Source organism: Ascaphus truei, chromosome 14 (genome assembly GCF_040206685.1).
Source record: "Ascaphus truei isolate aAscTru1 chromosome 14, aAscTru1.hap1, whole genome shotgun sequence".
NCBI classification, from domain to species: Eukaryota; Metazoa; Chordata; class Amphibia; order Anura; family Ascaphidae; genus Ascaphus; species Ascaphus truei.
The window spans coordinates 56,407,452-56,421,263 of record NC_134496.1 but is presented as its reverse complement, the minus strand read 5'-3'; the positions used below and the strand labels follow the sequence as shown (position 1 = coordinate 56,421,263).

General features: G+C 43.5%; 1 protein-coding gene across 2 annotated transcripts in view; it reads left to right on the top strand.

Annotated features, from left to right (window-relative positions):
• LOC142466203 (putative cation-transporting ATPase 13A4) overlaps window positions 1-13,812 on the top strand; it is a 70,390-nt gene that overhangs the window by 48,441 nt on the left and 8,137 nt on the right. For both annotated transcript variants that reach the window (XM_075571088.1, XM_075571087.1), the window contains exons 21-25: window positions 1,138-1,217; window positions 1,953-1,995; window positions 2,300-2,409; window positions 2,895-2,991; window positions 5,329-5,401. In XM_075571088.1, the coding sequence (XP_075427203.1) occupies window positions 1,138-1,217; window positions 1,953-1,995; window positions 2,300-2,409; window positions 2,895-2,991; window positions 5,329-5,401 (403 nt within the window). The remainder of the gene's footprint in view (window positions 1-1,137; window positions 1,218-1,952; window positions 1,996-2,299; window positions 2,410-2,894; window positions 2,992-5,328; window positions 5,402-13,812) is intronic.

The following is a 13,812-nucleotide window of genomic DNA, read 5'->3' as shown; positions in this document are numbered from 1 at the left end:
ATAGGAATGTTACAGTATAGCGCGCAGTACGCAGCACATAGGAATGTTACAGTACAGCACGCAGTACGCAGCACATAGGAATGTTACAGTATAGCGCGCGGTACGCAGCACATAGGCAGCTTACAGTATAGCGCAGTATAGCACGTGGTACCCCGCACGTAGGAATGTTACAGTATAGCGCGCGGTACGCAGCACATACAGTAGGAAGCTTACAGTATAGCGCAGTATAGCACGTGGTACCCTGCACGTAGGAATGTTACAGTATAGCGCGCGGTACGCAGCACATAGGAAGCTTACAGTATAGCGCAGTATAGCACGCGGTACCCCGCACTTAGGAATGTTACAATATAGCACGCAGTACGCAGCACATAGGAATGTTACAGTATAGCGCGCGGTACGCAGCACATAGGCAGCTTACAGTATAGCGCAGTATAGCACGTGGTACCCCGCACGTAGGAATGTTACAGTATAGCGCGCGGTACGCAGCACATACAGTAGGAAGCTTACAGTATAGCGCAGTATAGCACGTGGTATCCTGCACGTAGGAATGTTACAGTATAGCGCGCGGTACGCAGCACATAGGAAGCTTACAGTATAGCGCAGTATAGCACGCGGTACCCCGCACTTAGGAATGTTACAATATAGCACGCAGTACGCAGCACATGGGAATGTTACAGGCACAGTCCTTGCCCTGTGGAGCTTACAATCTATGTTTTTGCTGCCGGTGGCACAGGGAGATAAAGTGACTTGCACAAGGTCACAAGGAGCTGACACCGGGAATTGAACCGGCCTTCCCTGATTCACTCTCAGAGTCAGTGTCTTTACTCACTTGGTTAATGTATTTCATCACTTAAGCCTGAGTGAGCCTGAAGGTGCTATACTGCATGTTAGAGACTCTTCTTAATGAGATCAATACACTATTTTTGACGGGTTCTTTCTGAGGACCCATAGTTCCTGTTCAATAGTTTCCCTTATGGACATTTAATAGGTACCAGTGTATAAAAAAGTAGCAACTGCATTTGATGGCATGATATACTGGCAAACAGTCTGACCGTATGAACATCATTTATTTTAAAATTGTAATTCACCTTCACACTGTTCCACATTTGATTGAAAAATATGTTTTGTCGTACACAGTTATTGATGAATGGAACAGTTTTTGCTAGAATGTCCCCGGGACAGAAATCAACCATCATAGATGAATTTCGAAAACTAGAGTAAGTTCTATTATGAATAAGAATATGTATTTCTTTCTATATGGCGTGCTGTGTAATTTGATGTGCATATAGTACCAGATACATGGAGAGGATAACTAGTTTTGGGATAAGGGAGACTTGACCCTTATTGACCTGTTATATGTTGCAAAATACCTCCTCTAAATCTATAAGAATACAGTAGGCCAATAATAACCATGTATGTACTGTATACACTTCGGTCACTTCTTGTTGGCCCAGTGGTTAGAGCAGTTAAAGGGAATGTGCGAGCTTGGAGAACCCAGCGGTCACCCTCCATCCAGTGAATGGCCTCATACACTTACACAATGGGCTTAGTTATGGCTACTTTCCTCAACAGCAATAGGTAAAACATTAGAGGCGGCAGCTTTTAAATGCTGGAAATAGAACAATAAATGAGTCTAGTTATCAAAGTCTCCTATCTGCAAAACCAGTGCAAAACCAGTGCAAAACCAGTGCAGAACCAGATTTTCAAAGGAAAAAACTCCACTGATTTCAAAAGGATTAATGTTTTATGTAAACCTGGTGATCAATTTGCACAGTTTTGCAGCTAGGAGACTTCTGTAAATGTCCCTAAACATGAGCAGGAAATTGTGATGTTGCAAAGGATGAGTATAAAGCATTAATAAGAATGTAGCATCCGTTTTTATGCAGCCCGCAGTAAGTACGATAGGAACAGATTCTATCGCGACATATTAATCCCTGTGCCTTGTGTTCTAGTTACTATGTGGGGATGTGTGGAGACGGAGCCAATGACTGTGCCGTGAGTACTCATATTCTGTCACCATTTCTATCTCTTCATTCCTGCGAATGTAACCTTTTTTAAGGTGTTTTATATGGAGGCATTCGTGGCTTCTGCTGCACGATAGGGTTACAATGCGTTTTATGGCGGATTACAGGTCAGGGATGTGAACACAAAGCGGGGTGCCTGGACATTTTCTAGCCATATTTGTAGCTGTGTTTATGTCATTGAATGTATATACAATGTAGGCAAACATACTCACTACTAAACATTCAGATCTTATTTATTGACAAGAATATAAATGAAAATGAAGCGCTTCTTGTAGGCTTTGAAAATGGCCAACGCTGGAATTTCCTTATCAGAACAAGAAGCTTCCGTGGCTGCACCTTTCAACTCTCGCATAACAAACATTGAATGTGTTTCCGAACTAATCAAGTAAGCAACGTTCTTACCTTTGCTTTCCTACTGTAGATTGAAGCCTGTTTTGCCAGATTCTTGGTAAGTGGGCACTTAAATACCAGAACGGTACCATGTCATGTCTGTTTTGGTGCGATGGAAGCCATGTTTGCCATGACAGATATCCTGACATGGCAAGCTCAGCCCTACTTATGTCCTGGCTTCCCTAACATCCTGACTGCATACATGTCCACACGATACTAGTACATGGAGATAGCATGACTTCCATCCCCCGGCGGCAGTCCCAACGTGAGCTCAGCACATGTTCTCTTGATTTCAGGGGGATTCTTGTCCTGGTTTTTTATATATTTTATTGAAACAACATGAAAATGTATCATAGATTGATGTCGTCCAAGAGATTTGATACTCACAACCTGCACTGAATCAGCGCCTCTGTGAGATCAACTACATCTCCGCACTGCAACTTCTGTTGTGCATTAAATACATTTTATTGCTCTTAACAGGGAAGGACGGGCAGCACTTGTCACATCTTTCTGCATGTTTAAATACATGTCTATGTTTGGATTAATTGAATACATCAACACACTGCTGCTGTACTGGGTAAGTCTCCTCTACCTGCAGCTGTTAGATCTGCACCTCGCCGCGTGTAGCGGCCCCGGGGTCACTCAGCACTGCTAAGTTCCAGAATGGGTATTCAGGGGGCTAAGTTTTAGCTCCACTGAGTAATCTGGGCCTATAGGTCTTTGCACATTAGGCTTGTTAAACAGTAAGATCTGCATGAAACTGTGTGTAACTGACACAGCAACTCATGGCAAATATATATCTGCATATTTCATGTAGTTTGCAGACTTTGCGCGCATTGAGGGCAGGTCACTGTAACCTTACAATTGTAAAGCAAGTCCTCCCTCTATACCCAGAGCAGGAGAGGGAAGACGTCACAGACCTTCTCATACGTCCAGCACAGATATTGGCCCATATTACTAGGTAGTGCTGCCCCATGGGACACTTCCCTTTGCTCGGTCGCTGTGCTTGGCACAGTATGCTGTATATGTCAGATTACTAGTATATTGCAAATGAATAGTGAGTCCTGTTTAGGGGTTAATTCCATATGCCTGGAAGTGTCTGACCGCATTGTGTCCGGGTGACGCCTCCCATTCAAGTCAATGGCAGTTTGTGATCATCCAATCATGGCTTAGTGAATAAACCCCTCAGTCCTTAAACTGGGGCCACTTCTAGCAATCCCCTTGTATACAGCTAAGTCTGGCAGTTCCACAGAAAGCTGCATTATCCCGGTCAACTCAAAAGGCTGGCCTAGTATTGCACCTCTGTATTGTGAAGCAGGATGCAGATTGCAAGTAATACTCAGATATAGTAAATAAAGGTGCTCTCCAAATACTACAGTGTACAGCGGCCAGATACATTTCATTTTATTCTACTTGTCAGTGATATTGTTATTAATTGTTTGTTAGGATGATAGCTATTAATATGAAATGGAAATGAGGCTTGAAAATGCAATAAGTTATTTAAAGCTGCAGTTCAAGCAATATTCTACATGTGTGGGTTTTTTTTTGTTTTTTTTTAACAAATCAGTTCTGTACTATGAGAAAATACTTGTAGTATTTTTTGTAAACAACAATTTTTAAAGACATTTTTATAACGTAAGAAGCATTTTTGTTTCCATAGCAACCATTTACAAAGTCGCATCCCCTTCCTCTTCTGAAACAGGCTCTGGCACACCCCCTTTTAAGCCCCGCCCTCTCTCTAGCAGTGCACCAATTGTATCTAGTGACTGCCTGGTCACATGATCTTCCCCACAGAACTTTGCATCTTTGGTCCTCTGTTGCTGCCCTGACGGCCATTTAGTGAACCCCGAGCCGAATCTTCGCTGATCGATCCCAGGAAAATGGATCGATCGGCAACTTAGCTAATTACTTGTCAGTGTGCAATGGATTTTTTTTAAACGGCAGCTTGAACTGCTGCTTTAATCCACAATATAATTGTAGGAACTTTTTTCAATTCCCACAGTTTTTCTCTTTTTGAATCAAGGTTTTGTTAAAGAATATTAACATTCATAGCACTGTATTGTTGTGTTGTTGTGTTGTTGTGTTGTTGTGTTGCTGTGTTGTTGTTCTTAAATATTTTCATGTTTTCAATTTATTTTTGTGCAAATAAAAATACCACGTGTGGCACGTTCACACGTCTCTGACAGGTTTGCAGCTCTGCCCTTCCCCATTATCTCTTAGTATACAGTGCTTCCACTGCAGCCAGGGATTCTGGGAAATTACATGCAAATGACCACACAGTGTCACTTTACTTCATGTCCATTTTAACATGGGACCCCTATGATCTTGTGCCTGCCGCATTACACAGCTTTTCAGCATAGCCGGGGTTCAAGTGCAGAGTAACAGTAACCCTGCTCACAGACAGCTACAGTATTCTAGCTTTTGGTTCTCCTCAGTGCTCACACTGGTTACACTGGCTTTGCAATGTGAAGGTGGGATAGGTTTCAGCCACACAAATATAAGTTATGGTGGGTACAATAGTGACAAAAATCCTCCATCGTACTGTTTATTTTAAATGTAACTATGTAAAAAAAATGTTGATACATTTTATAAACCCTTCTCCTCCCCCACAAAACATACAGACACATACAGGGGAAAACAGCAAAAAAGACATTCAGAGGATGAGACTTTATTGGGTTTTTGCTTAAGTTTCGCTCAGATATGAAATATTTTTGCAGAAGTTTGACTTGGAATCCCAATCGGATGTCAAACCCACGAAGTTCGGATTTTGAACTTGCAAACATGCTCGTACTTAATTAGAATCATATACAGTACTTTTTTTTTACTCTTGTGTATGGTATTTATATTTGGAGTGCTTTACTAAAAGTACAGTATTAAATAAATTACTAAATTTTCCTTGATTTTATTCTTTCAGCAACAAAACATCTTTGGAAATAATCAGTTCCTTGTCCATGATTTTGCTATAATGTTTGTCATTTTCTTAACAAGTGAGTACCACAGTAATCTTTCTCAATGAAATCTTTTAAAGTGTACTTCAAAGTTAAATACTTTTCCTTATTTGGTAAAAAGTAAACCTGTTTCTAAAAAGTTTGTGATCACACTAATACATGTAACTTTTGCAAATGTGCTGATACAGTACTTGCGGATCTGGGATTGTGCAGCTAGTTCCCCAAAATTCTGAGAAAAAACATACAGGGAAAATAGTTTAACATTAGGCAAATAGTTTACGTTTTGGTTTAGTTTTGCCTTAGAATATAACTGGCCAACAAGCTCCTACTGTAAATAAGAGATGTAAGGAAAATTAGGCAGATATCTATCTTTATCTCCTGCTGACGTCTTTAGCAGCAAGCGAACTTTATCAGGGACAAGAGAACGTTATCAGGGACAAGAGAACATTATCAGGGACAAGAGAACTTTATCAGGGACAAGAGAACGCTATCAGGGACAAGAGAACGCTATCAGGGACAAGAGAACGCTATCAGGGACAAGAGAACTTTATCAGGGACAAGAGAACATTATCAGGGACAAGAGAACATTATCAGGGACAAGAGAACGTTATCAGGGACAAGAGAACGCTATCAGGGACAAGAGAACGTTATCAGGGACAAGAGAACGTTATCAGGGACAAGAGAACGCTATCAGGGACAAGAGAACGTTATCAGGGACAAGAGAATGTTATCAGGGACAAGAGAACGCTATCAGGGACAAGAGAACGCTATCAGGGACAAGAGAACGTTATCAGGGACAAGAGAACTTTATCAGGGACAAGAGAACGCTATCAGGGACAAGAGAACGCTATCAGGGACAAGAGAACGCTATCAGGGACAAGAGAACGTTATCAGGGACAAGAGAACTTTATCAGGGACAAGAGAACGCTATCAGGGACAAGAGAACATTATCAGGGACAAGAGAACATTTTCAGGGACAAGAGAACATTATCAGGGACAAGAGAACATTATCAGGGACAAGAGAACGCTATCAGGGACAAGAGAACGTTATCAGGGACAAGAGAACGCTATCAGGGACAAGAGAACATGATCAGGGACAAGAGAACATTATCAAGGACAAGAGAACGTTATCAGGGACAAAAGAACGTTATCAGGGACAAGAGAACATTATCAGGGACAAGAGAACGTTATCAGGGACAAGAGAACGTTATCAGGGACAAGAGAACGTTATCAGGGACAAGAGAACATTATCAGGGACAAGAGAACGTTATCAGGGACAAGAGAACGTTATCAGGGACAAGAGAACGTTATCAGGGACAAGAGAACGCTATCAGGGACAAGAGAACATTATCAGGGACAAGAGAACGCTATCAGGGACAAGAGAATGTTATCAGGGACAAGAGAACGTTATCAGGGACAAGAGAACGTTATCAGGGACAAGAGAACGTTATCAGGGACAAGAGAACGTTATCAGGTACAAGAGAACGTTATCAGGGACAAGAGAACATTATCAGGGACAAGAGAACTTTATCAGGGACAAGAGAACGCTATCAGGGACAAGAGAACGCTATCAGGGACAAGAGAACGCTATCAGGGACAAGAGAACGCTATCAGGGACAAGAGAACGCTATCAGGGACAAGAGAACGTTATCAGGGACAAGAGAACATTATCAGGGACAAGAGAACGTTATCAGGTACAAGAGAACGTTATCAGGGACAAGAGAACGTTATCAGGGACAAGAGAACGTTATCAGGGACAAGAGAACGTTATCAGGGACAAGAGAACGTTATCAGGGACAAGAGAACGTTATCAGGGACAAGAGAACGTTATCAGGGACAAGAGAACGTTATCAGGGACAAGAGAACGTTATCAGGGACAAGAGAACGTTATCAGGGACAAGAGAACGTTATCAGGGACAAGAGAACGTTATCAGGGACAAGAGAACTTTATCAGGGACAAGAGAACGCTATCAGGGACAAGAGAACGCTATCAGGGACAAGAGAACGCTATCAGGGACAAGAGAACGTTATCAGGGACAAGAGAACTTTATCAGGGACAAGAGAACGCTATCAGGGACAAGAGAACATTATCAGGGACAAGAGAACATTTTCAGGGACAAGAGAACATTATCAGGGACAAGAGAACATTATCAGGGACAAGAGAACGCTATCAGGGACAAGAGAACGTTATCAGGGACAAGAGAACGTTATCAGGGACAAGAGAACGTTATCAGGGACAAGAGAACGTTATCAGGGACAGGAGAACGTTATCAGGTACAAGAGAACGTTATCAGGGACAAGAGAACATTATCAGGGACAAGAGAACTTTATCAGGGACAAGAGAACGCTATCAGGGACAAGAGAACGCTATCAGGGACAAGAGAACGCTATCAGGGACAAGAGAACGCTATCAGGGACAAGAGAACATTATCAGGGACAAGAGAACGTTATCAGGGACAAGAGAACGTTATCAGGGACAAGAGAACGTTATCAGGTACAAGAGTACGTTATCAGGGACAAGAGAACATTATCAGGGACAAGAGAACTTTATCAGGGACAAGAGAACGCTATCAGGGACAAGAGAACGCTATCAGGGACAAGAGAACGCTATCAGGGACAAGAGAACGCTATCAGGGACAAGAGAACGCTATCAGGGACAAGACAACGTTATCAGGGACAAGAGAACGTTATCAGGGACAAGAGAACGTTATCAGGGACAAGAGAACGTTATCAGGGACAAGAGAACGTTATCAGGGACAAGAGAACGTTATCAGGGACAAGAGAACGTTATCAGGGACAAGAGAACGTTATCAGGGACAAGAGAACGTTATCAGGTACAAGAGAACGTTATCAGGGACAAGAGAACATTATCAGGGACAAGAGAACTTTATCAGGGACAAGAGAACGCTATCAGGGACAAGAGAACGCTATCAGGGACAAGAGAACGCTATCAGGGACAAGAGAACGCTATCAGGGACAAGAGAACGTTATCAGGGACAAGAGAACATTATCAGGGACAAGAGAAAGTTATCAGGGACAAGAGAACGTTATCAGGTACAAGAGAACGTTATCAGGGACAAGAGAACATTATCAGGGACAAGAGAACTTTATCAGGGACAAGAGAACGCTATCAGGGACAAGAGAACGCTATCAGGGACAAGAGAACGCTATCAGGGACAAGAGAACGCTATCAGGGACAAGAGAACGTTATCAGGGACAAGAGAACGTTATCAGGGACAAGAGAACTTTATCAGGGACAAGAGAACGCTATCAGGGACAAGAGAACATTTTCAGGGACAAGAGAACATTATCAGGGACAAGAGAACATTATCAGGGACAAGAGAACGCTATCAGGGACAAGAGAACGTTATCAGGGACAAGAGAACGCTATCAGGGACAAGAGAACATGATCAGGGACAAGAGAACATTATCAGGGACAAGAGAACGTTATCAGGTACAAGAGAACGTTATCAGGGACAAGAGAACGTTATCAGGGACAAGAGAACGTTATCAGGGACAAGAGAACATTATCAGGGACAGGAGAACGTTATCAGGGACAGGAGAACGCTATCAGGGACAAGAGAACATTATCAGGGACAAGAGAACATTATCAGGGACAAGAGAACGTTATCAGGGACAAGAGAACGTTATCAGGGACAAGAGAACGTTATCAGGGACAAGAGAACTTTATCAGGGACAAGAGAACGCTATCAGGGACAAGAGAACGCTATCAGGGACAAGAGAACGCTATCAGGGACAAGAGAACGTTATCAGGGACAAGAGAACTTTATCAGGGACAAGAGAACGCTATCAGGGACAAGAGAACATTATCAGGGACAAGAGAACATTTTCAGGGACAAGAGAACATTATCAGGGACAAGAGAACATTATCAGGGACAAGAGAACGCTATCAGGGACAAGAGAACGTTATCAGGGACAAGAGAACGTTATCAGGGACAAGAGAACGTTATCAGGGACAAGAGAACGTTATCAGGGACAGGAGAACGTTATCAGGTACAAGAGAACGTTATCAGGGACAAGAGAACATTATCAGGGACAAGAGAACTTTATCAGGGACAAGAGAACGCTATCAGGGACAAGAGAACGCTATCAGGGACAAGAGAACGCTATCAGGGACAAGAGAACGCTATCAGGGACAAGAGAACATTATCAGGGACAAGAGAACGTTATCAGGGACAAGAGAACGTTATCAGGGACAAGAGAACGTTATCAGGTACAAGAGTACGTTATCAGGGACAAGAGAACATTATCAGGGACAAGAGAACTTTATCAGGGACAAGAGAACGCTATCAGGGACAAGAGAACGCTATCAGGGACAAGAGAACGCTATCAGGGACAAGAGAACGCTATCAGGGACAAGAGAACGCTATCAGGGACAAGACAACGTTATCAGGGACAAGAGAACGTTATCAGGGACAAGAGAACGTTATCAGGGACAAGAGAACGTTATCAGGGACAAGAGAACGTTATCAGGGACAAGAGAACGTTATCAGGGACAAGAGAACGTTATCAGGGACAAGAGAACGTTATCAGGGACAAGAGAACGTTATCAGGTACAAGAGAACGTTATCAGGGACAAGAGAACGTTATCAGGGACAAGAGAACTTTATCAGGGACAAGAGAACGCTATCAGGGACAAGAGAACGCTATCAGGGACAAGAGAACGCTATCAGGGACAAGAGAACGCTATCAGGGACAAGAGAACGTTATCAGGGACAAGAGAACATTATCAGGGACAAGAGAAAGTTATCAGGGACAAGAGAACGTTATCAGGTACAAGAGAACGTTATCAGGGACAAGAGAACATTATCAGGGACAAGAGAACTTTATCAGGGACAAGAGAACGCTATCAGGGACAAGAGAACGCTATCAGGGACAAGAGAACGCTATCAGGGACAAGAGAACGTTATCAGGGACAAGAGAACGTTATCAGGGACAAGAGAACTTTATCAGGGACAAGAGAACGCTATCAGGGACAAGAGAACATTTTCAGGGACAAGAGAACATTATCAGGGACAAGAGAACATTATCAGGGACAAGAGAACGCTATCAGGGACAAGAGAACGTTATCAGGGACAAGAGAACGCTATCAGGGACAAGAGAACATGATCAGGGACAAGAGAACATTATCAGGGACAAGAGAACGTTATCAGGGACAAGAGAACGTTATCAGGGACAAGAGAACGTTATCAGGGACAAGAGAACGTTATCAGGGACAAGAGAACATTATCAGGGACAGGAGAACGTTATCAGGGACAGGAGAACGCTATCAGGGACAAGAGAACATTATCAGGGACAAGAGAACATTATCAGGGACAAGAGAACGTTATCAGGGACAAGAGAACATTATCAGGGACAAGAGAACGTTATCAGGGACAAGAGAACGTTATCAGGGACAAGAGAACGTTATCAGGGACAAGCGAACGCTATCAGGGTCAAGAGAACGCTATCAGGGACAAGAGAACGCTATCAGGGACAAGGGAACATTATCAGGGACAAGAGAACGTTATCAGGGACAAGAGAACATTATCAGGGACAAGAGAACGTTATCAGGGACAAGAGAACGTTATCAGGGACAAGAGAACGTTATCAGGGACAAGAGAACGCTATCAGGGTCAAGAGAACGCTATCAGGGACAAGAGAACGCTATCAGGGACAAGGGAACGTTAGCAGGGACAAGAGAACGTTATCAGGGACAAGAGAATGCTATCAGGGACAAGAGAACATTATCAGGGACAAGAGAACGCTATCAGGGACAAGAGAACATTATCAGGGACAAGAGAACGTTATCAGGGACAAGAGAACGTTATCAGGGACAAGAGAACGTTATCAGGGACAAGAGAACGTTATCAGGTACAAGAGAACGTTATCAGGGACAAGAGAACATTATCAGGGACAAGAGAACTTTATCAGGGACAAGAGAAGGCTATCAGGGAGAAGAGAACGCTATCAGGGACAAGAGAACGCTATCAGGGACAAGAGAACGTTATCAAGGACAAGAGAACTTTATCAGGGACAAGAGAACGCTATCAGGGACAAGAGAACATTATCAGGGACAAGAGAACATTTTCAGGGACAAGAGAACATTATCAGGGACAAGAGAACGTTATCAGGGACAAGAGAACGTTATCAGGGACAAGAGAACGTTATCAGGGACAAGAGAACGCTATCAGGGTCAAGAGAACGCTATCAGGGACAAGAGAACGCTATCAGGGACAAGGGAACGTTAGCAGGGACAAGAGAACGTTATCAGGGACAAGAGAACGCTATCAGGGACAAGAGAACATTATCAGGGACAAGAGAACGCTATCAGGGACAAGAGAACATTATCAGGGACAAGAGAACGTTATCAGGGACAAGAGAACGTTATCAGGGACAAGAGAACGTTATCAGGGACAAGAGAACGTTATCAGGTACAAGAGAACGTTATCAGGGACAAGAGAACATTATCAGGGACAAGAGAACTTTATCAGGGACAAGAGAAGGCTATCAGGGACAAGAGAAGGCTATCAGGGAGAAGAGAACGCTATCAGGGACAAGAGAACGCTATCAGGGACAAGAGAACGTTATCAAGGACAAGAGAACTTTATCAGGGACAAGAGAACGCTATCAGGGACAAGAGAACATTTTCAGGGACAAGAGAACATTATCAGGGACAAGAGAACGCTATCAGGGACAAGAGAACGCTATCAGGGACAAGAGAACGTTATCAGGGACAAGAGAACGCTATCAGGGACAAGAGAACGCTATCAGGGACAAGAGAACATGATCAGGAACAAGAGAACATTATCAGGGACAAGAGAACGTTATCAGGGACAAAAGAACGTTATCAGGGACAAGAGAACGTTATCAGGGACAAGAGAACGTTATCAGGGACAAGAGAACGTTATCAGGGACAAGAGAACGTTATCAGGGACAAGAGAACGTTATCAGGGACAAGAGAACGTTATCAGGGACAAGAGAACGTTATCAGGGACAAGAGAACGTTATCAGGGACAAGAGAACGTTATCAGGGACAGGAGAACGCTATCAGGGACAAGAGAACGCTATCAGGGACAAGAGAACGTTATCAAGGACAAGAGAACGTTATCAGGGACAAGAGAACATTATCAGGGACAAGAGAACGTTATCAGGGACAGGAGAACGTTATCAGGGACAAGAGAACGCTATCAGAACATTATCAGGGACAAGAGAACGTTATCAGGGACAAGAGAACGTTATCAGGGACAAGAGAACGTTATCAGGGACAAGGGAACGTTATCAGGGACAAGAGAACGTTATCAGGGACAAGAGAACGCTATCAGGGTCAAGAGAACGCTATCAGGGACAAGAGAACGTTATCAGGGACAAGAGAACGCTATCAGGGACAAGAGAACGCTATCAGGGACAAGAGAACGTTATCAGGGACAAGAGAACGTTATCAGGGACAAGAGAACGTTATCAGGGACAGGAGAACGTTATCAGGGACAAGAGAACGTTATCAGGGACAAGAGAACGTTATCAGGGACAAGAGAACATTATCAGGGACAAGAGAACGTTATCAGGGACAAGAGAACATTATCAGGGACAAGAGAACGTTATCAGGGACAAGAGAACGTTATCAGGGACAAGAGAACGTTATCAGGGTCAAGAGAACGCTATCAGGGTCAAGAGAACGCTATCAGGGACAAGAGAACGCTATCAGGGACAAGGGAACGTTAGCAGGGACAAGAGAACGTTATCAGGGACAAGAGAATGCTATCAGGGACAAGAGAACATTATCAGGGACAAGAGAACGCTATCAGGGACAAGAGAACGTTATCAGGGACAAGAGAACGTTATCAGGGACAAGAGAACGTTATCAGGGACAAGAGAACGTTATCAGGGACAAGAGAACGTTATCAGGGACAAGAGAACGTTATCAGGTACAAGAGAACGTTATCAGGGACAAGAGAACATTATCAGGGACAAGAGAACTTTATCAGGGACAAGAGAAGGCTATCAGGGAGAAGAGAACGCTATCAGGGACAAGAGAACGCTATCAGGGACAAGAGAACGTTATCAGGGACAAGAGAACTTTATCAGGGACAAGAGAACGCTATCAGGGACAAGAGAACATTATCAGGGACAAGAGAACATTTTCAGGGACAAGAGAACATTATCAGGGACAAGAGAACATTATCAGGGACAAGAGAACGCTATCAGGGACAAGAGAACGCTATCAGGGACAAGAGAACGTTATCAGGGACAAGAGAACGCTATCAGGGACAAGAGAACGCTATCAGGGACAAGAGAACATGATCAGGAACAAGAGAACATTATCAGGGACAAGAGAACGTTATCAGGGACAAAAGAACGTTATCAGGGACAAGAGAACGTTATCAGGGACAAGAGAACGTTATCAGGGACAAGAGAACGTTATCAGGGACAAGAGAACGTTATCAGGGACA